At 40.9% G+C, this 26,899-nt stretch overlaps 1 protein-coding gene across 12 annotated transcripts in view; it reads right to left on the reverse strand.

The window, feature by feature from the left end:
- The window catches only part of GOLGB1 (golgin B1), a 51,518-nt gene that overhangs the window by 20,948 nt on the left and 3,671 nt on the right, over window positions 1-26,899 (reverse strand). For 8 of the 12 annotated variants that reach the window (XR_013958810.1, XR_013958811.1, XR_013958812.1 and 5 more), the window contains exons 3-14: window positions 26,190-26,342; window positions 25,286-25,438; window positions 21,763-21,921; window positions 19,634-19,756; window positions 19,082-19,195; window positions 17,051-17,462; window positions 16,299-16,390; window positions 15,915-16,014; window positions 10,322-10,395; window positions 7,541-7,625; window positions 6,727-6,794; window positions 869-5,889 (exon numbers count right to left, since the gene is read on the reverse strand). Coding sequence is in view for 8 of the 12 variants with exons in the window: in XM_080638432.1 (XP_080494558.1) it covers window positions 869-5,889; window positions 6,727-6,794; window positions 7,541-7,625; window positions 10,322-10,395; window positions 15,915-16,014; window positions 16,299-16,390; window positions 17,051-17,462; window positions 19,082-19,195; window positions 19,634-19,756; window positions 21,763-21,921; window positions 25,286-25,438; window positions 26,190-26,342 (6,554 nt within the window). In the remaining 4 variants the exon portion in view is untranslated. Of the gene's footprint in view, window positions 1-868; window positions 5,890-6,726; window positions 6,795-7,540; window positions 7,626-10,321; window positions 10,396-15,914; window positions 16,015-16,298; window positions 16,391-17,050; window positions 17,463-19,081; window positions 19,196-19,633; window positions 19,757-21,762; window positions 21,922-25,285; window positions 25,439-26,189; window positions 26,363-26,899 lie in introns of those variants that run through there. The other 4 variants (XM_080638431.1, XM_080638430.1, XM_080638433.1 and 1 more) reach the window with 4 other exon arrangements.

The following is a 26,899-nucleotide window of genomic DNA, read 5'->3' on the forward strand; positions in this document are numbered from 1 at the left end:
TTCCCTCAACTTGAAACTCAAGTCATCTTTCCCAGTTCTCACTGCAGTAATGTCTGAAAGGGGTAGTGCTAGGGGAATATGTTTTAGAAGTGGTCCAGTGAGATAAATCTTTATGTCAATATTGAGAAATGGAGGAGGTTAAGCACTGAATGTTACCACCTCCTTCTTATTAAAATTCTTTCCTGTCATCCATTGCAGCTAACAAATAAACAAATTTTAATGAAATCACTGTTGTCATATGCTTGATGTTCATTTCATGGTCCAGCATGCAAACATACAGTCTTTTGATCACAAACTTTATAGAACAATTTTACTCATGTAAGACTAGTTTAGGTTTTGAGTTTTTGAAATTCCCAGATGCACATTTTCCCCTCAAAATCTATTTTTGGATTAAACTGTAATTATGTATCCCAATGCTCTCTTGACCTGCCAAATTTAACCTCTGAATGCAACAACTCTACACAAAAGAATCTATTTCCAATTTGAGATTAATAAAGACTCCAGATGGTATTTGGATGGCTGCTGCTTGTCATAGAGAATAGACTTAACGTAGGTACTCCCTTTATCCTTGTGCAGACAACAAATACATAGTAACTCCCTACAACATAACTCCAAACCTCTTTTGCATCCAAACATAAGTGATCCAGGAGATAAGCTTTATGTTTATGGCTTTAGCAAGAAGATTAATTCTGCTCACCATCTTAGGCATTCATTAGTTTTGCCAATCATGTGTCACTTTTAGCATATTTACATACTCCAGATTCTTTCTGGTACACTGCAAAAGGAAAGGGTATTCCCACCTCACCTGTGGTTGCTGCCTTGTCAAAAGGAAATACAATACTAGCTAAGTCATTATCACTTTCTTTACCTGGATATTTGAGTCTGAAGTTCTTCCACATGTAAGGTCTTCTGCTTTATTTGGTCCTTTAGAGCAACACAAATTTCCTCTTTTGAACGTATTTCTTCCCCCTTCTTTTGAATTGTTTCAGTGAATTTCTTCTCCCATGTTTTTGATTCATTTATTACTCTATCCCTGTCATCCTGAAGGGAAGACATGCTCCTGGTGAAGGTCGCAAGCTGGGCTAGTGTTTTGTTTAGGTTGCCTTCCAGCTGCTTGGCTTCTTGATCCTTTGTCTTCAAGGAGTTTTGAAGATCACCAACAGTCATTTCCAGGTAGCTTTTCTCCCTCTGCAAAGCTGCCAGCTTTTCTTCCATGCTTTTAATTTCCTGCGAGTGGTTGTCTTTTTCCTGCTCCAGTCTTCTCTCAAAGTCTTCGTCTTTTTTCTTCATTTGATTTTTAATATTCTCTTTGTTTGCCTGCAACTCCTCTTTCACTTTGGCACTCTCTGTGAGAACCCTTGCTGCCTCACTCTGGGTGTCATCCAGTACTACTCTGCAGAGAGCAAGTTCTGCCTGGGCTTTCTTGGTGTCTTCAACTGCTTTAGCTAAAGTCTCTTTGGCTGCTTCTATCTCTTTCTGAGACTCACTCTGCAGAAATTCCAGAGCTTTAACAGTTCTTTCTAAACTACTGTTCTTTTCTTGGCTTTTAATACAGTCCTTCTGCAGCTGCTTAATCTCCTGCTGTTTCTGTTTCAGCAGTTCCTGAAGCTCCCTTACATATGTGCTGCTGTCTCCCCTCCAACTGCATTTTAGCTTTTCTACAAATTCCTTTTGCTTTTCTGAACTTGCTTTACTGTTCTCCTTTGCCATCTGACATTTCTCCTCCTCCAGTTCATGCATCATTCTCTGCAAACCCTGAAGCTCATGATGCAGTTGCTCATTTTTGATCTGCAAGTCTTTTGCATCCTGCTGATAGTTTCCAATACTCCCATTAAGTTCTGCCAGCTGATTCATGAGCCTTTCTTCCATATCATCCTTCTCAGCCTCTAGTGTGTCCTTCAATTCTGTCATCTTGATGAGGTCCTCTTTGGTTTTTTGGACTGATTGTTCCATCTTTGCAATTGTGTCCTGAAGAGCATTCAATTCATGGACTTTCTCTTCCATTTGGGTCTCTAAAGCCCTTTTCTCACCTGCTAAAGTCTCAGCACATATGTGGATATCATCCAGCTGTTGCTCTGAAGCCTTCCTATTATCTTCTAGTTCCGTGATTCGTTTTGTGAGCTCAGCTATCTGCTGTATGTAGGTACCAAGATCTTCACAAGGACTACTACCTCCAAACGCATTTTGTTCCAGCTCTGTGGTAGAAGACTCTGGTCTAAAACTTTTGTCCACTTGATTTTCAGTCCTCTCCATTGGTGATGCTGTGACAACTGCCTCATTTGTTTCTTCCTCTATTGTCTTCTCAGAAACATATTTGTCTACCAGTTCTCTGCTTTCCTTCAGCTTAGGTTCTGCTAACTCCAAGTGACGCTTTAAGTCTGTGATCTCTTGATTAAGAGACTTCTTTTCAGCCATTACTGTCTCAAGCTGAGTAGAAAGAGACTGGTAATCCCTTCTAGAGCTCTCCAGATCTTCTTTCAGGTTAGAATTTGTAACGACATCTACAGTCCTGTGTGGCTCTCCATCTGTAACATGAATCTCTGCTCTAAGCTTCTCATTCTCCTCCTCTAGTTCCAGGATCTTTTGCTGCTTTGATTTTGCAAATTTCCTCATTTTCTCCTTCATTCCATCAATTTCCTGTCCAGCTTCCTGTAGCTGCTTATCTGTTTCTTCTTTTTTTGCTTCAACACTTTTCAACTTAATGAAAATTTCCTGTTTTTCCTGCCTAACAGTTTCCAAAACACGCTGAATCCGCTCAGCCTCATTACTCACATTCTCATAGGACTGCAGGAGAGTTTCATATTCTTTCTGAAGCTCCCTGTATTTCTCATGCCACTCAGAACTCTCAGCAGCTTGAAAGCATTTCAAGGATCCCATCTCCTTCTCTAGCTTCTCTTTCTCTAAAACAACTTTATCCAGAGTAAATGTCAGGTTTTTACAGCATCCATCAAGATTCTGATTTTCTGTAAGTACTTTATCAACTTCTGCAATAAGTTTTTCTCGCTGTTCAGTGAGGCCAACTAACTTTTCTGTCAAAGTATCCCTTTCTTTAACATAGCCACATATTTGGCTTTCCGTATTTGTCAACTTGACACAAAGATTTTCAATAGTAGTTTTTGCATTAGCCAGCTCCTCTTTTAGAGATCTGCTCTCCTTTAGTGCCTCTTTTCTAGAGATAAGCGCAGCTTGCAACTTTCTCTGCATTTGATTCTTCTGTTCAGCTGCTTCTGCACCGGCATCTTGCTTCTCCTTAATTTCAAGCAATGCTCTTTGCAGTTGCTTGCTTTGTTCTTCATGTACCTGAGCCTGAGTTTCCAATTGACTACATAGTCTCTTGACTGAGTCCTCTTTTTCCAGCAACTGTGTCTGCACATGACTGAGCGCCTCACTTTTCTCCCTTAACTGCAAGTTAAGAAATTCAATTTCTTCATCCTTTTGGTGCGTAAGTGTTTTCAGGTCTTCCAGACTGCCCTCTCTAGAAATTTTTGCTCGACTCTCCTCTACTTCTGCCTGAAGACTTGCTGCTTTAGCCTCCGCTTGGTCAGAGGTTCTCTTCAGCCTTTCTATCTCCAGAAACAACTGTGCTGTGTGTTCTTGCAAATGAAAGACTAATTCTGATTTGCAAGCAAGTTCACTTTGCATATGGCTAAGATTATATTCCAATTCTTCCTTATTCATCCACAATTTTTCAAGTTTTTCCTCTTCCCCAGAAACACCTGCAACTTGTACAGGCTTGTTATTTGTTGTATTTTCTGTTTCTGTGCATGAAGACTCCAACCCTCCTGGATTTAAAAGAACACTCTCTCTTGATCCTTTCTGTTCTTGGAGTTGTCTGAGCTGAGTTTGGATGCTTTCCTTCTCTCTGCTTTGCTTATCAAATTGTTCTTGTAGGATGTTGTAATCGTCTTTCTGCTGTTTCAGCTGTTCCCTGTGATGCCTGTCTTTTTCTTGAGCTTTTTTAATAGTGTCTTTGCGAGATGCCAGAGCTTCCTGAAGTTTTTTTTGAAGTTGTTCTTTTTCTTGTTCAAGAGCTGAAATTCTCTCTTTCAGAGCAGACTTTTGGTTTTCTTCAAGATTTATAACTTCTGAAGCTTTTTTTTCATTTTCTTCATTATCTTTTGGGCTTTTATTGGTTTCAACAACTTTGTCAGCAATTGTCTGACTCCCCATGATTCCATCTTTAATTGGAACAATATCTGTCCTACCTTGCAAGCTTTGTCTCATCTCCTCAATCATTGCCTGTAATTGTGCTTCAGTTGTTTCTTTATCTTGCAGGTCCTTCTGGATGCTCTGCAGCTCAGATTCCTTTTCAGAAAGCAGCTGAATTAGATACTCTTCACTGGGCTGGCTTCCAAGATTGACTTCTCTGCTTATCATGCTTGTTGAACTTTCTTCCCCTTCAGCTGCTTGAGCCACTGAGGGTTCTGACTCATGTTCTCTTTGCAACTGTACTAATTCATTCTCCAGTCTGTCAACCTTCTTCAGAAGCTCCTTCCGGTTAGCAAGTGCTGCTTGCAGCTTCCGCTTTACTTGCTCATTTTCTTTTTTCAGAAGTTCAACTTTATTTACTAACAACTCAGTGTCTTTACACACTGCCTCTGTCTCATACTGGTGCTCAGATGTCCCACATTTCAGATATGTATCTTTTGCTTCTATGTTTTGGTCTTTTTCTTCCTGATACTTTAGTAATAGACTTGTTTGTTCTTTCAGACTCTTCAGCTCATTTGCTAGAGAAAATTTCTCTTCATTCAGCAGAACCATTTTCTCAGACATGCTAACACTGATCTCCGTCATCTGTTGGTCTTTCTCCAGCAAGGTTTTTTGCAGGTTCTCTATAGACCTGGTATGTTCAGCAACAAGCTGTTCCAGGCTTGCTGCTTCTTGCCCCTTTGAGGCTAAGTTTTGGTAAAGTTCTTTTATCTCAGCTGTACTCTTCCTCAAAAGCTGTTCTAGATCAAGTACTTCACATTCCTTCCTCTCAACCTGGCTTCTCAGATCTTTTAGTTCCATGTCCTGGTCAGAAAGCTGAAGTTCTGCTTCATCCAAGTCATTTTGCAAAGCTTCAATTTTTATCTCCTTGGATTTAAATTCATTTCTAAGGCTCTGGATTTGTTCTCTGAGAAGACTGCTTTGACTGTCTGACAGCCTCTGCTTTTCTGAAAGAGCTAGATTGTCCTCAAGCTTTCTCACTTGCTCTTTTAGTTCTGTTATGGTAGAAAGTTCCATCATCTGACACAGGAGCTGATCTCGTTCTTCAGTCAAAACACAAAATGCTCTGTCAGACTCCTCTATTTTTTTTCTGTATTCCTCAGCCAACTGGTTTAGCCTATTTATTTCTGCATCTTTTTCTCCTTGATCTTTCTTATAGGATTCTTCTGATTTCTGCAGAACTATTTGCAGTTCACTAATTTGTCTTTGCAACCTGAACAGTTCTTCAGATTGAGAGATGCCAGGCTCTGGATCTGCTGTAGAATCTTGCATTGCCTCATTCTCCTCTCTGCAGAGGACAGTACTCCCCTGGGGCACTTCTTGAAGAACAATTCTGTTTTCCTGAAGCACACCAATTTCTATTTCTCTCAGTAATGAGCAACTGCCAAACTCATTTTGTGTATGTGAAGCCTTTTGTTCTTCCCTCTCAAGAAACTGTGTCTGGGAATTACCTTCCAGCTGCTCAGCTGCTTTTCCTGTTCGGTTACCTGTAGAAGTTAGATCATTTGGGCCCTTGAGCTGCCTTTTCAGAAAATTTATTTCTTCTTGGGCTTCTTTCAGTTCCAGCAGCAAAACTGACAGTTCTTTCTGTTTCTCTGCAGCAAGAGAGTCTAGAATTTCAGGTGGACAACTTCCCTCAGTAAACTGCTCACTTCCGGTGGGAAAGGCATCTGTTCTTGCCTAAAAGAAAGTAATAGATTTCAGTTTTCCTTTGAATCCTGTGAAAGGGTCACTTCTGGAAGTATCTGCATTCCCATTTAGTTTCAGGATACCCTTTCTTGAGCTGGCTATTGAAATGAATTGTAGCCTCACTAATAACAGGAGGACATGTCAGGTCATTTCTGTTCATTTCAGTTCTGAAGTTGCAGCATGAAAAATTCTGGCTTTAGAATTAGACTATAACTATAACTTCCTATGCCATTACTTCCCATTCTCTCTTGATTACAAGACAGTATGATTCTGAAGTGTTTCAATTCTGCTGCGATTCTCAAAAGCCCTCCAGTGTACTTATCCAGCCACGTTTTCCTGGCATCCTATCTATAGTCTGTGAATGAGGAGGTTTTGCTCCCCATTCTATTTGCCAATTTAACACAGCAAAGGAAGAGTGTAGAAGCCCATATTCCCACCTCATTGTCCATCTCAAAGTGAGAGCACTAGACAAAGCATCTGTATCAAAGCGCTTGGCTTTTTCCAAATAATTACCTTAAGGTTTCCTCCCACCCTCAAAAACAGATAAAAGAAAGGCAGTCACAAATCCTTCCCAGAAAGAATGAATCAGCAGCCCACCAATAAGTCAACTTCTTGTGTTATAAAGGCTCATGAGTCCGCTCCTCAGTCTGGAGGGCAGAAACAGTTTACGGGGAACCACTAAAGGAGAGCTCTCTCTTACAACCTGCTGCAGTGTCACAACCACCTTAAGTTACAGGATGTTAATAAAACAGCTCTCTGGGGCTTTTAAACTAAACACAGATGCATACAACACCGAGAGGAAAAAAAAGTTCCAGACTAAATTTTTACCTCAGGGAGCACTGAAGTGTCATCAAAAGGCTTTTGCGCTTCAGAATTCACTGGTACTCCTGACACACCTAGTGATAAAAGGAACACCACCAGCATAACATGTTGCATGTAAAGTCAGTATGTAAACGGAGACAACAGATGAGACTGGAGTTTCTCTAGTTTCCAAGGTGAGAAAGACAAAAGACAAAAAAAAAAAACCAAAAAACAAAAAACCAAACCAAAAACCAACAACAAAAGAGTTTGAACCTGCATTGCACCAGACATCCCCAATAGCTCTGCATATGCAAAACCTTCTGCATGTGCTGCATGCTGGCATCACCTAAGTCTGCACTATATCTAACCTCTGCAGAAGAATGAAGAGGTAAAGAGACAAGTGAACTAGGTAGCAGATTGGTTTGGTTTGTTGGGGTTTTGTGTTTTGGTTTTTTTGTTGGTGGTGGTGGCTGGTTGGTTGGTATTTTTTTAATTTGGGTTAGTGGGGTGGTGGTAATTCCAGACATAAAAAGACATTTTCTGGTTTGCAGAGAGGAACCCACTTCATCTTATCTTAATTCTCCTCGGTGTCTTATACATCAACTTTTGCATCTACAAACACACTCTCCTTCAAACCCTTCTTTCCTTCCCATCTCAGGAACCACTTCTTTCTTCTCTTCTGATATATCCTATCCATCCAACATTACCATGTTCTCTCCTACCTCATGTGCATCCTTTCTATGTCCTATACATCTTTAGATTCTGACTTCAAAAATTCTCTTTCCAAATCACCTCAGATTTCCACAATTTTCTTGTTACATGCCTTATTCTGTGTCCTCACCTGGAGAAAAGCAGTCTATGTAAGAGGCTGGAGCTTCCAGAGTCTGCAGGTCTTGCAATTTCACCTCAGGTCCAACTTTTTTGTGCTATTGGTTGAAGAAAAAATACTTAAGTTTTGATCTTTGCTTTAGAAGACAGGTATCTTAGCTGCCTGCTGCTCTGCCAAGTTTTAAATAAAAACTATCAGTCTCAACTTTAGATGTAACTCTAATGCCTAAGAAAGATATTTTTAAGAATTGGTAAATTGGTTTTGATGTTAAGTAAAAGACTAACACCTGTCTCAGCAGGTTATGATATTGATGAATGCAGATTATACTAACTTCCTTTGCACTTTTACTGCTTCAAAGAGACTCATTACAGATCCATAACCTTTCACTGAAACACCCAACCAGAGAAAGTGAGAAGTCATGTGGTTATCACTACACTCACTGTGCCTCACTACTCCAGCAGATAAAGAATCTGGAGTCTTCCCAGGAAACTTACACCAGGCTCCAACACACAGATAACAAATCACCTCACAACAATCTATTAACTGCTGTATGTCTCCCACTTCTCTGTCAGACAGGATAGAACCTGACTGTTGAACAAGACAGAACACACTGTAAAAATTGGGACATTTTGCTCCTTCACACACACAAACTCTTTTTACCCACACAAAGATGCTGAATAAAGTGCTCAGGAAATTGGTTAGTTTGCTGTTGACATCCGTACAGGAACTGAGTCTTCATCTATAATTTCTTCATTCTGAAAAGTCCACTTACAAGTTAAAGAGCACCTGAATTGAATAGCAGGATTTCTGGCTAGCTCTCAACACACACTGGCTTTCACGACAACAAAAAACTGACACTTGGTACTGCTTCTGTGGGAAAGGGTTTGCATTAGAATACAAAAAGACTGTAAGAACTAAGTAAAATGTCCCTAAGAAAAGCTACTCACTCCCACTCCAAGAAAAGCAAGTGAAATAAAACCCTACCCAGCCCAACAATGGAAAGACTGAAAACAAAATGAAGTGTTCAGAATTGACTTTTGCTGTAAATACCTAGAATGTAAGTACAGGGCACTAACAGGTCACAAGGAAATCATCGCTAGCCCAAATTTCTAGAGCACTTTGCCTTTGCAAGCTCCAAGCACTGAAATGGAACACATAATATGCATCAAAATAACTTGTGCACATCACCCAAACCCCTGAACTGGGTTTGGATCCACATGTATCTTGGCCTGAAGTCATGTAAGATGCACAAATGCACAATATAGGTGTCCAAGTGTAAATTCTTACGTGCAAGCCATTTAGCCAGACTCTTTTTATAATTAAGCCATTGAAATGGACAATTCTAGGGTTGAATTCATGGACCCTTTGAGCCAGGAGGGAGCAGAGATAGGACATCTGACCCAGACTAGCCAAAGGGATATTCCATATTCCACGTCATGCTGGGATAGAAACTGGGGGCAATTACCCAGAAGAGACGGATTGCTGCTTGGGTTGGGCTGGGTATGGGTCTGCAGGTGCTGAGCAATTGTATTGGGCATCACTGCTAGTTATTCTTAGTTTTTCCTTTCTCCTTTTAGCTTCCCCTTGTTGTGTCCCTTATCATTATTATTATTCGTAGTATTGTATTATATTGTACTTTAGTTATTAAACTGCTCTTATCTCCACCCATAGGTTTTACATTTTTTTGATCCCCTTCCCCATTCCACCCAGAGAAAGGGGTGAGTAAGCAGCTGTGGGGTGCTCTGTTACTGGCTGGATCTCAACCACAACACCCATCTTCAACACCCACCTTGGTCTAAGTCAATCATACGCTAAAGAACCCATTATCTCCACTGTCTACAAAGGAGACTAGAAAATAGCTCAAAGCTCGTATCTGCCCTTGAAAAGACTGTATGTGTGTATGTGTGTGTGTGAGTGTACCCACTGATCTACCAGCTTACACCTGAACTACAGGCAGCTGGAATGTAAGGGTCTGAAGTCAAGCAGAATGACCTGATTCAAAATGCCTTCTCCAGTTCCAACATGAGTCCTAAATTTCAACTTTTGCCCTAATAACTTCACAGTAATATATATACTATTAACTCTTTGTTGGAGAGGAATATATTAGATAAAACACAGTATTTTCTTCCCCCTGCTGGAAGGTTGGAACAGAGCAGAGCAGTCTGGAAAGAATCCAGGCCTTGCTCTAAACTAAAAATTCTACAAGTTCTTAGTACAGATATACAGAGGCAGTCATCTCCACCACCATGCTGACTGAGTATAAAGCAAAGCAGCAGGTATGTAACCCTGCACTGTTCTCACCAACAGACTGACTGCAATTGTACCTGCAGCTGTTCACAGTAGAAGAGTACTACCAGAGTCTACTTGTCTCTCACTTAACAAAGAGAACTCAGCTTCCTCCAGTCAGTCTGCCAGATCTCCATCAAGGCAGTGGGAACGGATAGGGTTGGCTGGCATCCTAGAATGGCAGCTGAACCTTTGGAATTGTATTTCCTGAGATTTGCCTCAGTTTACCCTATGGTTTTGCTGAAGAACTGACTCATAAGAGGCAGAAAATAGCATGAATATGGATTGGGTGGATGAAGGAATTCCACACAGCTGGCAAAGGGAAATACAATCTGATAAGAAGACAGTACAAGCAGTATTTGGAAGCTATTTCCGTCTTCATCATTAATCCAGTTAATAATAACCTTTCAAAGAGGATTGTTAAAAAAGGCCATAACAGCTTATCTGTTTTAAGGCCAGTCCTTGACCTATTTTAATTTTAGCTTATTTCAGCAGCTTAATAATTACCTGCTTTGCATTTTCTGCGACCATCACAGCTCCCTGCTGAGGCTCCTGGAGAACAAGTTGCAAGTTTGGTATTTCTGAAATATTCAAACACAAACAATTTCTTTAAAAGTTAAAAACCTGATTTAAAGAGTAACAGAATATTCTTTCAGGAGCTTTCAAGAATAAGGCACACAGCTGTCAGTAACACTAGTAGTGGAGATATATAAATTATATAAACTCATACCTAGTTGAAGATGTCCTGCTCATTGCAGAGGGGAAGGACTAGATGACCTTTGAAGGTCCCTTCCAACCCAACCCCCTCCATGATTCTATAGTTTGCCATTGGATAATTTGTTTTGTGTTGGGTCTTTTTTTTTTTTTTTTAAATGTGAACTACCAGAAGAAGATGCTGGTGTAAGCACCTTTTAGAAAATAACAATTAAAGGACAGCTAATAGAGTTTCAAGTTTAAGAAACACTTTATAAAGGAGAGAAAAGAAAGAACTAGTGTAGCAAAATGTTTTAAATTTTATTTGGCTAAAACTGAAATGAGAAATTGTTAAAATTAGAGAAGAATAAGACACTCAAGGGCTATGGCCCAAGTCAAGACTGGTGCAAGAACTCAGCTGCTGTTTGACTCAGAATATTTTTACACTTACATTTCTGTAAACTGGCATATACAGTAACAGATTTATTTTAGGTATGCCATGGTATGTGATGAAATGACTGGCTGCCTTTGATCTCTGTTCTGTTAGGGATAAAAATTTTGTACTTTCCAATTCTGAGCACTCGAAGGACATATGTCCTGGTTTCAGCTGTAACAGAGCTCATTTTCTTCAGAAACTTCAGAATTAACTTCCAGAGTTAATTCTTCTTCAGCAGGTGCTGAGCAATTGTACCTTGCATCACTGTTGTTTGTTAGTTTCTGGTTTGTTTGGGGGCTAGGGTTTGGGTTTTTTTTTTTTTTTTTTTAGTTTTCTATTTCTCTTTTTGTTACTTCCCTTTTCATCATTTTCAGTAGTAGCATTACACTGTACTTTATTTAAATAATTAAACTGTTCTTATCTCAACCCATGGATTTACCCTTTTTCCAATTCTCCTCCCTATCCCCCTGGCTGCATTGTGAACAAGCAGTTGCGTGGGACTTATTTGGCAGCTGGGGTTAAACCACAACAACACAGCATTAACATATGGCACAATGTTTTAATTTGCATCTTTTTAAACCCTTTTCTATATATAATTGGTCATACAAAATTGTATTTGCCAAGTTAAAAGTATGCATTTTGAGGAGGCTCAGATGAATTGGTTTTATGAATTCTAATATCTGGAAAGCAGTCTGTCTCTTTGCAGTGAAAATTACTTTCCTTTATCAAGTCATACCATACTGTAGTCTTTTAACAACTTTTTCTTCCTAAAGTGAACAAGGGAAAGCCTTATATCTAATGTTAAATTATCTATACAATGACTCTGAAAAGCAATCTTGAGCACCCGATCCAAATGTTTGCTATCTTTGAAACTGCCTGAATTTCATAGGCTTTTCCTGAAGATAACAGAATCAGAATCATTTAGGTTGGAAAAGATCCTTAAGATCATACAGTCCAACTGTTAACTCGTCTATTTTCTTAGTGTAGAGGGGAAAGTAGAAAAGCTTATAGAAGGTGGAAGCAGAGACAGGCAGCCTGGGAAGAATACAGGGATTCTGGGCGGGAAGCTAGGGACCAGGTGAGGAAAGCTAAGGCCCAGTTAGAATTGAACTTGGCTAGGGATGTTAAGGATAATAGGAAGGGATTCTATAGGTACATAGTGAGTAAAAGACAGACTAGGAACAACGTTGGCCCCCTTCAGAAGATATCGGGTGAACTGGCTACCCAGGATTTGGAGAAGGCTGAGGTTCTTAATGACTTCTTTGCCTCGGTCTTCACTGGCAAAGTCTCTGACCAAACCACCCAAGTCTTGGAAGGCGAACGCAGGGACTGTGAGAATGAAGACCTTAGGCCCACTGTAAGAGAGGATCTGGTTCGAGACCATCTTAAAAACCTAAAGGTACACAAGTCCATGGGACCTGACAACATCCCCGCGGGTCCTGAAGGAGCTGGCGAATGAAGTTGCTAAGCCACTGGCCATCATATTTGAAAAATCATGGCAGTCAGGTGAAGTTCTCAATGACTGGAAGAAGGAAAATATAACCCCCATTTTCAAGAAGGGGAAAACGGATGACTTGGGGAATTACTCAGTCAGTCTCACCTCTGTGCCTGGCAAACTCTTGGAGCAGATTCTCCTGGAAGGCATGCTAAGGCACATGAAAAACAAAGAGGTGGTTGGTGACAGCCAGCATGGCTTCACTAAGGGGAAATCCTGCCTGACCAATTTGGTGGCCTTCTATGATGGGGCTACGGAACTGATGGACAGGGGCAGAGCAGCTGACGTCATCTACCTGGACTTGTGCAAAGCGTTTGACACTGTCCCACATGACATTCTTGTCTCTGAATTGGAGAGACATCAATTTGATAGGTGGACCACTCGGTGGATAAAGAACTGGCCGGATGGCCGCACGCAAAGAGTTGTGGTCAATGGCTCCATGTCCGGCTGGAGACCGGTAAAGAGTGGTGTCCCTCAGGGATCGGTGTTGGAACCGGTCTTGTTTAACATCTTTGTCGGTGACATGGACAGTGGGATTGAGTGTGCCCTCAGCAAGTTTGCCGATGACACCAAGCTGCGTGGTTCGGTTGATACGCTGGAGGGAAGGGATGCCATCCAGAGGGACCTCAACACGCTCGTGAGGTGGGCTGATGTCAACCTGATGAAGTTTAACCATGCCAAGTGCAAGGTCCTACACCTGGGTCGGAGCAATCCCAGGCACAGCTACAGGTTGGGCAGAGAAGAGATTCAGAGCAGCCCTGCGGAGAAGGACTTGGCGTTGTTGGTCAATGAGAAAATGAACATGAGCCGGCAGTGTGCGCTCGCAGCCCAGAAAGCCAACTGTATCCAGGGCTGCATCAAAAGGAGCGTGACCAGCAGGTCAAAGGAGGTGATCCTGCCCCTCTACTCTGCTCTCGTGAGACCTCACTTGGAGTATTGTGTGCAGTTCTGGTGTCCTCAACATAAAAAGGACATGGAACTGTTGCAACAAGTCCAGAGGAGGGCCACGAGGATGCTCAGGGGACTGGAGCACCTCCCGTATGGAGACAGGCTGAGAAAGTTGGGGCTGTTCAGCCTGGAGAAGAGAAGGCTGCGTGGAGACCTCAGAGCAGCTTTCCAGTATCTGAAGGGGGCCTACAAGGATGCTGGGGAGGGACTGTAGTGACAGGACAAGGGGTAACGGGTTCAAACTTAAACAGGGGAAGTTTAGATTGGATCTAAGGAAGAAATTCTTTACTGAGAGGGTGGTGAGGCACTGGAATGGGTTGCCCAGGGAGGTTGTGAATGCTCCATCCTTGGCGGTGTTCAAGGCCAGGTTGGACAGAGCCTTGGGTGACATGGTTTAGTGTGGGGTGTCCCTGCCCATGGCAGGGGGGTTGGAACTAGATGATCTTAAGGCCCTTTCCAACCCTAACTATTCTATGATTCTATATTCAATCACTCAAAGAGCTGCTTCAAGAAAAGGTTAAGGAATCCAGGTGGCCAGTAAAGACAGCAAGAAGGATACTAGTAATATGGGCTGCTAAGCCCATGAAAATTAAAAGACTGTACAAATACTTAAAAAATGTTTATATGTTAGAAAATGATAGTCAAGTAGTTTGGAAGCATTTGCTGAATCGTAGAATGGTTTGGTTTGGGAGGGACCTTCAAAGGTCATCTAGTCCAACCCTCCGCAACAAGCAGGAACATCTTCAAATAGATCAGGTTGCCCAGAACTACATCCAGCCTAGCCTGGATTGTCTCCAGAGATGGCGCATCCACCACCTCTCTGGGCAACCTGAAGTCTGTTTGAAAATCATCAGAAATTGCAAAATGTAAGGTAACTATACGTAAACCCTTACTACATTCTACTCAAGTTAGGACTGAAGTACTGTGGGTGTTTTTAGGCATCCCACTTGAAATAAGAGTGACAAATTAGAAAGTCATCAGGAGATGAACAGGAATAATAAAATATTTAGAACCTACAGAGTAGGCTTGAAAGATGATGAGTTTTTATATGCTTCCATTTAATCTTTTGGTGTGTTTTTTTTTTTTGTTTTGGTTTTTTTTTTTTCATTTTTAAGAAACTACATCACCCAGTGTTAAAATTAAAAAATAAGTCAGTAACCAAATGTTCAAGACACCCACTGGAAACAGAATTACAACAAAAACAAACTTGTTTTGAAGTAAACATGTAGGCACACATGCATAGGAAAAGACCTTTTAAGTGATGTGACAGTGAAGTTCTAGAAGTCACTGCATTGTTCAGGTGGAACTCCTTTCCACGAAGGAAGGACTTGCTTTTTAAGAAAGTTTATGGAATCCTTCCAGGTGCATTTTGGATATACTTAATCTTAACTCAGGGCATGATATCAGGAGGACTTCTGTAAGCACTTCTGTAAGCACTTCTGTAAGGCCTTTGATAGGATTCCCCCACCAACATTCTTGCCACTAAATTGCAGAGATACAGGTTTGATGGATGGATTGTTGGATGGATAAGGAACTGGCTGGATGGTTGCGTGCAAAGAGTTACAGTCAATGGCTCCATGTGCAAGTGGAAACCAGTAATGAGTGGTGTCCCTCAAGGGTCCATACTGGGACCAATACTATTTACTATGACACCACACCTTGAAGTCAAAAACTGTGGGAATTGATCTCTTTATACTACAATTCTGACAGAGCGGTAATACTATGGCTACCAGTCTACATGACTAGACACTCAAAACCAAGTCTTTTTTTTGTTTTAATGTGGCACATGTATGGGCCCTTTGCTGTTTCAGCAAAATGTACCAAAAATACTCTCGCCAGGAGCACCACCTGCAGATTGTCAGCATTCTGTATCAGGGAGGAGCTGCTACTTCAGTTTTATCTGGTTTTGTACGATCTAAGGTGCTAGTGCACAGTGTCTTGGAAAGAAAAAATTATCCTACCATCCTTAGGCATAACTGACATTCAAGGAACAAGAAACCAAATAAACCAAAATATTCACTGAACTTAATATGCCTATCAAAATGAAGCCAACCTTGGCACCCTTTTATGGAAAAGCCTACAAGCACATAATATTACCTCCTTGCCTTCATCCCAGTTTTTTCATGTCTTCTCCCTGTTCTTTGCACTATCACCATAAATCATATATGCAGGAACATGAAACACATGAACCATACAGGTAACAAGTTCTACCCACTCATGACCAAAACACCAACCATCGCTTCATATCACGGGACACCACCATGCAGGCAGGCCTATGATGCACAGTCCAGATGGTTTACTTATTTATTTGTCAGTCTGTTCACTGCCTGAGATTCAAGTAGTTCCTCTTCCCTTTAAAATTAAATTCTATTTTAATCACTGGAAAGAATCATATAGGGATTTTTTTAAGATCTTGGCAAGAAAAGCATAATGAACCAGTAACCATGGTCATGTTTATTAGCTAAAAAATAGGCAAGAATAACTCTTAAATACTTTAAGAATATTAAAACAGGTAAGGACAATCATACCACCTTCAGTCTCCTGTATTTCCAAGTTTTTCATGGGTAGAAGTGAAGTCCCTTTCTGATCCTCATGATCTATTATTTTTTCCTGTGAAGTTGTTTCATCCTATTTAAACACAGGATGGAGGGGAGAAAGACAAATTTCAATACAGTTTATACATGCACTTTAATCTTCCAGTGAACCAAATCCATTAGAAATTTTTAAATTACTCAGACTGACTCCTATTTCTTCCCAGGCTTCCATAATTATAAATTGTCTGCACATCAGCTGAGAGAACCCATAAAAGCCTTTCTCTAGAATATATCAAAAAAGAACTTCAAACATTTAATTCCACTTCAGATCTCCAGCATATGGGAAAATTTCAGGAGACTGATATGAAAAGATCATACCTGTTTCTCCAATTCAGAGACCTGCATTACTGACTGGGATTTCAGCTCATTCTGACAGCAGACAAATTCTTCAGATTTCTGTACAAGTTCTTCTAATGGAAAGGAAAAAGTAGAATTAGGGTGCATTCCTGCCTTTTTTGCTGAAACATCCAATTTACATGTATGCACAAGAGTATATGAGATCACTTATCTCTCGGTCACTGCTTCAGTTTTGGGTCATAACAGGGCTGGGAAAAAAACCCTTTCAAATAATAGCTTGAGACAAGATCGATGTTATTAGTTCTAATACGAGCTGAGAGAGAAAATGTTTTCCTTGGTTGTTTCACTTACAATTTCAGTAGAAATTCAGACTCTAATGAATGTGGCATATCTAAAAAGAACTTACATAAGCTGATAGAAACAAATCCAACAAGTTATTAAAAATTAATTAAAAAACTTCAATCTGTTTGAAGAAATCTATGAGCCTAGAAAGATCATAGGCTGGGACAGTACACAAGAAAAGCATCAGATACACTGCCCTGCTCTTATGCTCCTCCTCTTGCAACTGGCTTTGGTCAGTGCCAAAGACAGAAACGTGGGATCACACTAAAGAGATCTTTAGTTTGATACAATACAAACACTCCTATGCAGTTAGGAATTGTTATACCAAGATTTTCTTATGAGTTACTATAAAAACAAAGACAAATAGAAGGCAGCCCAATGATCCTTAAGCTCATGAGAACGTGCTTCACTGAACTGCTGTGCTTGCTTACCCTGTAGTTTCTGTATTGTAGCACTGTTGTTGGCAGACAGCATCAACAGCTGGTCAACATCCTGTTTCAGCCGATCATTTTCAGCTACAAGGGCAGCATGGCTAGATTGCAGCTCTTGCTTAGCCACCTTAAGACCACTGATCTGCAAGTTTTTCTCTTCCACCTCCAGCCTTTGTTCCTTCTCCAGGTCTTTACACTTTGTCTCTAATTCAGCTTGTGCTCTTCTTGCTTCTTTCAGCTGCACCGAGAGACACTGCACCTCCTCCTGCAAGCAATGGGAGGACAGCCTCCTCTCAGCTAGTTCTAGCTCCATCTTCTGTCTGAGATCCCAAGACCGTTGTCTCTCTGCATCTAGGACATCCCTCAGGGAACTTAGATCCACTTCCATCTTCCGGCACTGACCTACGAGTGTCTGTAAAAGGATATGGAAATTAACTCTCAACTAATTCAACACTTTGCCAAGGCAAAGTACCTGAATTATATTTTAAGCTTGACATTAAATCCTTTTCAAATACCTACATAGCAGAAAGGAGGAAATAAATATGGCAGAAATCTCAATTTGTTTGAATGAAACTGACCTACTATTTGCAAATTGGAAGAAAGCAATGCTGGGAGAAACAAGAACTCTGAATTTTGGTAAAGTCTTAATTTAGAGGAGGGGAATGTAAAGGAAACAAACAACAGAACAGTGGCCATGAGTTCTCTTTTAGAGGAAAGAAAGCTTCCCAAAAAGGGAAGGATTGCAACAACAGAGAAAGGACTCAACAATTACAGTACAATTAAACAAAACAAAATCAGAACAAAAATGTGTGTGTGAAGTGGATTTAAAAAATGCTGAAATAGGGAACTGGAGGTAAGAGAGTGCTTCACAGTGCTCTGTGCTTCAAGAAGGATCCCAGAAAGTGGTTGACACTGACCAGAGATTTAAGAACCACAGAACAGAAAGAGACCATACATTTGCCAGAACTCCTTTCATCAAACTTCCTCCTCCTGGAGCTGTGGAGGGTCAGAACAGCAGCATAGCTGGTTTCAGGAGGAGGATGAGGAGGAGCTCTCTAGTTATGGATAGGAAGAAAAGCTTCAGCCACATGGCCTCAAGTTTGTATGTTCCAAGGTCTCTGTTTGACCTTATAATGTACATAAGGGGAGTCAAACACAGAGGGGGAGTTAGGGGACCCCAGCATCCATGCCATTAAGGCATCTATGCCACCACTCCATGAAACACCTTGGTGAGCAATGTAATCAGTAGCAAGTACAAATCAGCTCACTGAGGTTCTTCACCTCTTCCTGGTGGTAAGAGGTCCCACCAGTAAGCCTGGCTGGGACACACAGTAAAAGAAAATAGAGTAATGCGTGTGTAAAACTTATCAAAGGTTCAGCAGTAGACTGGCTAGAGATGGTGCAACGTTCTAACATGAGACCAATATAGTATTTTTCTAAAGGGATGGAGAATTATTTTTAGAAGTTCAGATATTATTAAAAAAAAATAATTAAAATACACTCATCCTATACCTGCAAATAAGCCTTTGAAGAGACTGCATACTAAACCCTGTCTCAAGAGGCACATGTATATATAACCACATATGCACAACTTGACCTCATTCTCCTCATGCTCCAAAATGATTAAATGAGAGCCAACAGCACTCCAAAAGCTATGTCATCTTATCAGCAAGTTCTCAGCAAGACATACCAAAGAATATCTATCTATGCTCTGATCTGGCCAGGATAGTGCAGTCCAGAAACAGCAGCATAGAGTATGGATAGATTTTGTCTCTGTCCACCTGCCCAGAATCTGGGCCACTAGAGCTGGCAGCTGTAGCATCCCTATTCCTGTTGTTTGCCTGCACCTACTACAACCTATGCATAGAAACCTGCAGCTCTAAAACATAACTGAGGGAGCCCCCAGCTGAGTTCATGATGGAAAACTGGTGCCAGAAACAAGTTAATCTGGTAACCTCTGAGCTACTGACAAATGACACATCCACCACTTACACATGAGAGTAAAGCAATAAGCAAAACAAGAAAAGGTACCTGTTTTTGTTGTTCAGCAGTACTTAGCTCCTGTTGCAGCAATTCTATCACCTGAGCTCGTCCCAGAAGAGCTGCTTCCTGCTCCTCTAGCTTTCTCTGAAGTGTACACAGGTTCTGTGAGAAAGACGGTGCTATACCAGTATCTGAGAGGCTAACATAAGAAGGCAGGATTTCCTGGTTTCATCCATACACCTAGTTTTCATAACAGTTACTTTAATAGCCTGGATAACTTGACTTTTGTTAATACTTATTTTGGAACCCCTGTGCAGTGGGATGAGCTCATCATTGCTTCACAAATAGGGAACTGAAGCACAATGATATAATACTTCTTTTAAACTGTTCTTTCTTTTTAACTGACAGTAAATGAGCGTTCTGAAGCTAGGACTCTGAAAATCCAAACCTGCATCCCCCCAAAACCTAAACAATCAAATCATATCTCTTTTCACCCCTTCTGAGTTACTTTGATGAGAATTGCTCTCTTGGGGTGTCATCAGACTGCTAAAATTTCTTTTCCTTTCTCATCCCATAACAAGATTATTTTATCAAATATACCTGCTGCACTTCTACTTCCAGATCTGACTGGGCCACTGTCTTGAGCAATTCACCTTGGTGCTGGTGAGCCTGCTCTTCCAGGAGAGCTTCCTTCTCTTGAATCACTTCCTTCAAGGAGCTCAGCTGAAAACATAAGCTACAAAGTAAACAAAACAAACAAAACCCCCAACAAACCAAAACCAAGAAGGTGATGAGCTTGACAGACACACAGGCTTGCTTTCAACATGCACCAGCATATTATGTATGCAACTAAGTCTTCAGCTTTTAATCCTATATGCCACCTTGGTCAACTGGTATCTTTATCTGTCTAATATGTATATATTAACTGATAGCATTTCAGAAAGCAGATAGCAATTCAGAAAGCAAAACCATAGAACTTCACCTACAAATAAGCGAAATGGTAAGAATATGATTACAACATAATTCCAAGTCCATAAAACTTCTAGGGTTTTATTTGTACTGGAAAGAGCCCAATTCACAGATGAAAAGTTAAACCTGCAATGCAGAGTATTAAAAGAAATCTTTCTAAAAATAAACACAATGTAACACAACAGCCGTTACTTTATGTGATAAAAAGCTCCTCTGCACATTCACAGGAGAACACAGAGGGGCAATGGTAGGTCTAGGAGCTGAAAGAATACTTTCAGACTGTGGGTCAAATGGCCTGTGTGTCCATGGTACCAGCAACTGTGGAGATTAGAGCAAGTGAACTTAAGTGCAGTTCTTCCGCACTTTCTGCAGTGGGACCACAGGTCAGAGGGCCTGTGTGTTATAGTTCCAGAAACAGGAATGAGTGTCAGTGTACAAGTGATTGTATGATCACTAGTGAGGATCAAGCCAGACTAGCTGGCAAGTAGGTGAAGTAACCTGGGAGCTAAGATAGAGAGGGGATGTGGCCCAAGAGACCCATCACAGGCAGACTTGGCTACTGGATGGATCAGGGAAGTTCTGGCCAGCTACCAGACACCACAGGGTATTGAAGGTCTTCAAAGATGAGACCTGCTTTTAGAATCATAGAAATCAGAGAGGCTGGAAAAGACCTTTAAAATCATCAAGTCCAACCTTTACCCCAGGACTGCCAAGCATATCACTTTTGTGTATGTGCAAATCTCTGAAGGAGCTGGCTACTGGAGAGACCAGGGGAGCCCTGGTCAGCTGTATGCATGCACATTCCTTTGTCTCTAAAAGTGAGAGCACAGGAAGGTTGGCCACCAGAAGGATCAACATCCCTGGTCAGGTGTGGTGATGGGGTATATGTGTGCACACAAGCACACATGCATTTTTCTAAAATGCAAGCCAGTACAGGGGGGTGGCTATTGGAGGGACCAGTGGACCCCCAGCCAGCTCTGTGCACATGTGTGAGCAACAGCTCTGTACCAGCAGCTGGAGTGGAACTGTGGGTCCTGAGGCTTTGCATGCACACTTGCTAGCAACTGCAGAGATCTGAATCCAGGGACCAGTTACTGGGCAGATTGAGTGTCTAACCACAGGTGTTGGCAAGATCCACAATGTACATCTGTATACTCTCATCTGAGCTGCCACAGAGGGATAATGTGAGAATGCTGGCACTGTGTATGTGAGTGCTGGGTGCTTTGGGCTGTGTTACCTATGTGGCTGGTCATACACGTATACAGGAGTGGCACATGTGCACCGGCTAGGAACACATTCTCAGCCACATTACTGGCTGGACTGAGGAGCACGAAAGTTTGGCAGCCTTGCCTCTGCCAGGCTGCAGGACTTAGCCAGATTCCCTAGCAGCAGCATGGCCTCAGGAACAACCGAGTCTCGAGTTATCCAGTAACAAGACACATGGGAATGGTTCAAAGTTGCGTCAGAGGAGGTTTAAACTGTACATTAGGAAACATTTATTTACCAAGACAGCAGTCACACACTGTAACTGGATTACCAGAGAGGTGGTCAATGCCCCAAGCCTGTCAGTGTTAAAGAGGCATTTGGACAATGCCCTTAATAGCAACACTTTAATTTTTGGTCAGCCCTGAAGTGGTCAGGCAGTTGGATTAGATGATCGCTGTAAGTCACTTCCAGCTGAACTATCATTCAGCTGTTCAGTGTAAATAGTGGGGTGGGAAACAGACACACAGACTAATTAATAGATAGTTTTTCTGTACCTGTGTTGCATATCTGATTTCAGCATCTTTCAGATGCACTTTGGCTAGAGCCAGCTGTTCCTTCAGATCCTGAACAGTCTCTTCTCGCTCCCTCAGGAGTTCTTTTAGTGCTTCAGCTTCCTCTCTATGCCTTTCACTTGTATTTTGGTTATTCTGACACTGCCAGAGGAAAGAAGTTGGGAAGAAAAACAGAAGTATGGCTCGTCAATTAAAAAAAAAAAAAAGCACAAAAAAGTTGGAATGCTTTTGCACGCTGGCTTCCTGACCAGATGCTTATTTCTATAGTTCTTAATTTTTTTTAAACTTTACATTTTCTTTGCTTCTTTAAATGAAGTTGTCCTATATCATGTAATCAATTTGCCTATTTCTGAGTAGATATGAACAAGGTGTCTCATTGGGAAGTGTCAAATCACTTTGGAACGGCTAATACCATGAACGCTTACCACAAACTAATATATATCATGTCCTTAAATAAAATATAATATGTAAACTACAATACGACCAGCTTGATTTGTGAGGCTTTTTAATTTCACAGATTTCTATAATACAAGAAATTAAACAGTTTTTTAATTAGCAATAGAAGAGTATTCTCCTTGTGACAAAAGGACAGACATTAAATATTCTAAACTACAGAAAATGCCTGTGGAAATTTCTTCAGACTAAAGTGATTTATAATAATGAACTGTTAGAAACAAGCAAAGGGAACATCAATTCTGCTCCCCTCTAAGGCACTAAAATCCTCCGTTTATGACCACCAAATTTAAACTTAGTCAACATTTTGCATAAAACACATGCTTCAGCTATGACACCTCAAACACACCAGCACCCTTTGTCTTTCAAAGACCACCTGTATGGCAAGCAATTCCGAAACACCACAGTTGCACCTACTTAGCACAGAGTCAGGTATTAGGTCCAGCATATCAATCATGTCACTGAGAAGCAGGAAAAATATCCTTCTATCATTATGATCTCAGCACTCCCAACTACTTCAAGCACTGAGTACTGGGGACTTTTGAATGAATATATACAAAACATATCTTTCTTTTCCTTGTTACAGGTATTGGGCCAAAGATCACCAACAACATATGGAGCATATGTGTATTTACATCCTTTAAAACCATTCTGAAAAATTTATGAAGGCTAAAACCACGATACACTTGCAAGTCCATGTAATAAGTAAGAAGTTGCTGTTGCTCAAAATACATGTCACTTATAGAGGTCTTTAGAAGCACATAGAATAGGCAGACAAGGAAAGCTTTAATTCCACTCAAGCTCAGTAGAACAGAGCTAAAAAAGAAACAACAGAAGTGGAGGAAGCTGTAAGAAGCCAGGGATATGCACAATTTATAAGGCTGGGGCTAAACAGTTGCTAAGGGGGAAAGATCAGTGGATTACTTTGCTTTCTTAAGATTAGCTTTCAGGGCTTGGAAAAGATTCTGATAAAGTCCTTACAAACTGGCCACTACATGGAGTGCCACAATTAAGGACAGTAACACAACCACAAAGTCACCATAGCTCAAGCTTTCAAATATAATGTTTTTCCAAAACATGTAAATTAGAACACAATTTGTGTTTAGCCACTTTAAAAGTTTAAGAGGAGTCTCACCTGTTCCATAAACAAATACTAACTATTTCATAAAAAGTTATAAGCTGGTATTTCAATTCTTAAAATCAGGCAGTCAAATATCTCATTGGTACTGTTACATTTTGGGCTTTTAACACAGAGCCTTTCCCTGGGGCCCCCCATCATGAAGAGGTGAAAAAAAGCCCTTTGCTGTATTTACCCCTCATGATTTCCAAAGGAACCACTAATGTTCAGCACCTCAGCACAACATACAGCCCTAACCTAAATTTCTCATCTTCAAATGACAGGTATCTGTCTATGAAATAACACCATTACTCAAGACAGCACTTACATGAGAAGTAATTATAAATAACTAAAGAAATCTGTAGCTTCTCAGGTCTAACCTCACAAGAAAGTATCTAGAAAGTGCTTTCTGGGTCAAACACATAATATTGCAGATAATTGCTGTAATATCACTTGTCTTAAATGATGTGCTAACCCAAAACTAATAAGGCTTTGGTCCACACCATTTCCACTGGAGACAGTATCAAGGCCTCATTCCTCTAATTAGAAGGCCATTCATTGTATTCAATGACTAATTTACACCCATCCATTCACCTGCCAGTACTGTCCTTTCACTTTAACAGTTCTCCCAAGTTCTTGTTGCTTACCTTCCTCATACTACTGCAGAAATTATGTTTCCTCTCTTCCTTAGGTTAACTAAATAGTCAAGCTATTTTGAGTGTCTAGTAAAAGCAGCTATTAAGATGACAGGAGAATGGAAAGTCTTTTGCTGCTTTCAGAATTTCTCTTTCCTAATTCCAAGTGAACAGAACTCCACACAAGACCTTGCCACACTTAGTACAATAGCTGGAAGGGTAACTTTGGCTTAAATTAGAAGGAAAAAAAAAAAAAAAAAAAAAAAAAAAGAGTAGGCCTCTTCAAAAACCACATTACACTCACTAACTGATAAGCTTTTCCTCCTTTTCCTTCTTCTACTGATAAATTTGAATTTTGAAGCAAGAACACTCATTAGTCCATAACAGCAAGTCTACATAAAGTAATGTAACAGCATACAGGTCTGTAAATGCTGTATATGCATAAGCTAAACAAAGCCTGTGCACTGGCACAGCTTGCCCTAGGATGTTGTGAATGTCCCATCCCTGGCAGTGCTCTTGGACAGGGCTTGGAGCAACCTGGTCTAGTGGAAGGTGTCGCTGCCTGTGGCAGGAGGTTGGAACTGGATGATCTTAAGGTCCTTTCCAACCCAAACCATTCTATGATCGCAAATACCACTTGATGTCCTGCAAACTGTTTAGGCTTTTATTACTTCTCCCTTGCCTAGTATTACTAACTTTAAACAAAACTATCTGGTCAGCAGAACAATTTTAGGCTTTAAAAAATTACCAGCACGAATGGGAGCAATGGCTTCTTTAATGTCTTGATATAGAACATTTTCCCCTCATTTTTTACCTAGCTTTACACAATTATGGCTTGTTAACCATAAAACTTTGTGGTGGCACAGGAAGCTACATGGCTGGAAATTGGTTTTTTTTATATTTAAGTTACTGCCTTTGACTTTTAATGGCCTCCTTACCTCCTTGTTCCTGAATTCCAGCCAACTTTCCCTCTTCTTTGCTTTACTCATATGACAGGTAACATTTTGAAAATTACAGCTCACACAGGCAACTTCTGCAGGAAAGAACTTGGCTACAACAGATTACTGAAGATATGCAAAGTGAAACTGGCCCATACCCTTGAGGAGATCAGGTTGTGTATTCCAAGGGCATCTGCAGTACAAGAAAGCTGGACAGACCGGCTTCCTACAGCACAGACATCCTTGCTAACAATGTCCTGCTAACAAGACAAGACCTGCTAGCTCACTGGGACCTAAAATGTAGAGTGGCACCAGATTATTAGTAGATGCTAACATCTTTTAAGTAGCCATGTTCTCCCAACCTTGGGACACACTTGCTCTTCTGGTAAGGTCTGTGCAGGCACCGGTGATCCTTTCTCTGTCAGCTCCTCAATGCGTTTGTTCAGAGAGGCCAGTTTGGCTTTGGCCTGAAGTTTAAGCTTCATCAACTTGGTATCTGCAGCTTCTCGTTCTTCCTGGAAAAGAAGGATACAAACTGACTGCACTTAAAATGCCAGTGCTCTCACCCTGAAAACACCACTTGGAAAGGTTACATAATTTGTCTGCTGTTCTTTGCCCAAACCTGCCTCCAGTAACAGTGCTACCTAAAACACATCCAGGAAACAAATTTGCTCTGGAACACTACATACAGCATAACAGTTCACTTCTGCTCTAGCATTTTCTCTTCAAGGGACAGATCACTTGAGGGACATTTCCTAGCAGTTGGTACAAACTCAGCTTGATTTCCTCTACTATATGCAGTCTCTCAACAACATCTTAAGTAACTGCATTTTCTTTCATGTCATGCCTCAGGATATTCAATATTTATCTTTGGTTACATACCAAAAAACCACTGGACTATTGGGTGACTACAGCACAGAATACACTGTCTCAAACACTCTGAAGTGGGGAAAGAAAAACCTCACAGAAAGATTAGTATTTATTGCGAGCCATCAGGAAACTCCAGGGGCCTTGAGGAGCTCCGAGATAAAATGCTACATAACTTGGACATAACTTATCTCTCCTAGGAGGAATTACCTCTAACCAATACAAACAGAAGCTATCCTACATCTCTTGGCTTAGGATCATTCCTTTGTATCTCTGGAATTGATGCATTTAGTAGTGAAGGTCTCAAATGTTCAAAAGAAACCAGAAACTAGCTTGCACAGAAAGCTGAAGCAGCATTTTTTAATCTTGCTCCCAGGTCCCCAGTGAAAGAAATGATACCTTAAGTACAGTTTCTTTTTGCTGGAGCAGGGTATCCTTTTCTCGGATCAAATCCTTCAGCTGAACAACCAGTTTTTCTGTTTGGGCCAGGCGCTCCAAGAGCTCCTCAGGTGCCTCCTCCATGCTTCCTGCTTCTGGTTCTACAGCTTGTACCTAAAACAGTGAAATAAGTGCTATGGAGGGAAAAAAAAGCCTCAGAAGTCCAAAAGGGCAACATACAGGTCAAGCCTTCCACTGTCAGGCATTCATCCAGGGCTCCCCTTTACACTGCACACAGTCATTGGTACTCTTAAAAAAAATACATTAAAAATCTTTCTTCACCCCAATTCCAGTTTGTTTTCCAGGATTACCTTGACATATGGAAATTAAGGGGACAACTAAGCATGATAGATTTGGTGGCTTTTATGATGGGTTTGTGACATTGGCAGATAAGGAAAGACTGATGTTATCTACCTGGACTCATGCAAGGTATTTGACACTACCCCGCATGACATCCTTGTCTCTAAATTGGAGAGACATGGATCTGATGGATGGACCACTTGGTGGATAAGGAATTAGTTGGATGGTCACACTCAAAAAGAGCTAAGGTCAATTGCTGACTTAAGGGGTCAGGAATCTAAGAGAAGCAGAGCAGAATGACAGCTTAGTCTAGCGCTCAGCAACGAAGAAGTAGGAAACAATTCTCACTGCAGTCAAATAATTCACATGCC

The sequence above is a fragment of the Psittacula echo genome, assembly GCF_963264785.1.
Source record: "Psittacula echo genome assembly, chromosome: 1".
In the NCBI taxonomy this organism is placed as follows: Eukaryota; Metazoa; Chordata; class Aves; order Psittaciformes; family Psittacidae; genus Psittacula; species Psittacula echo.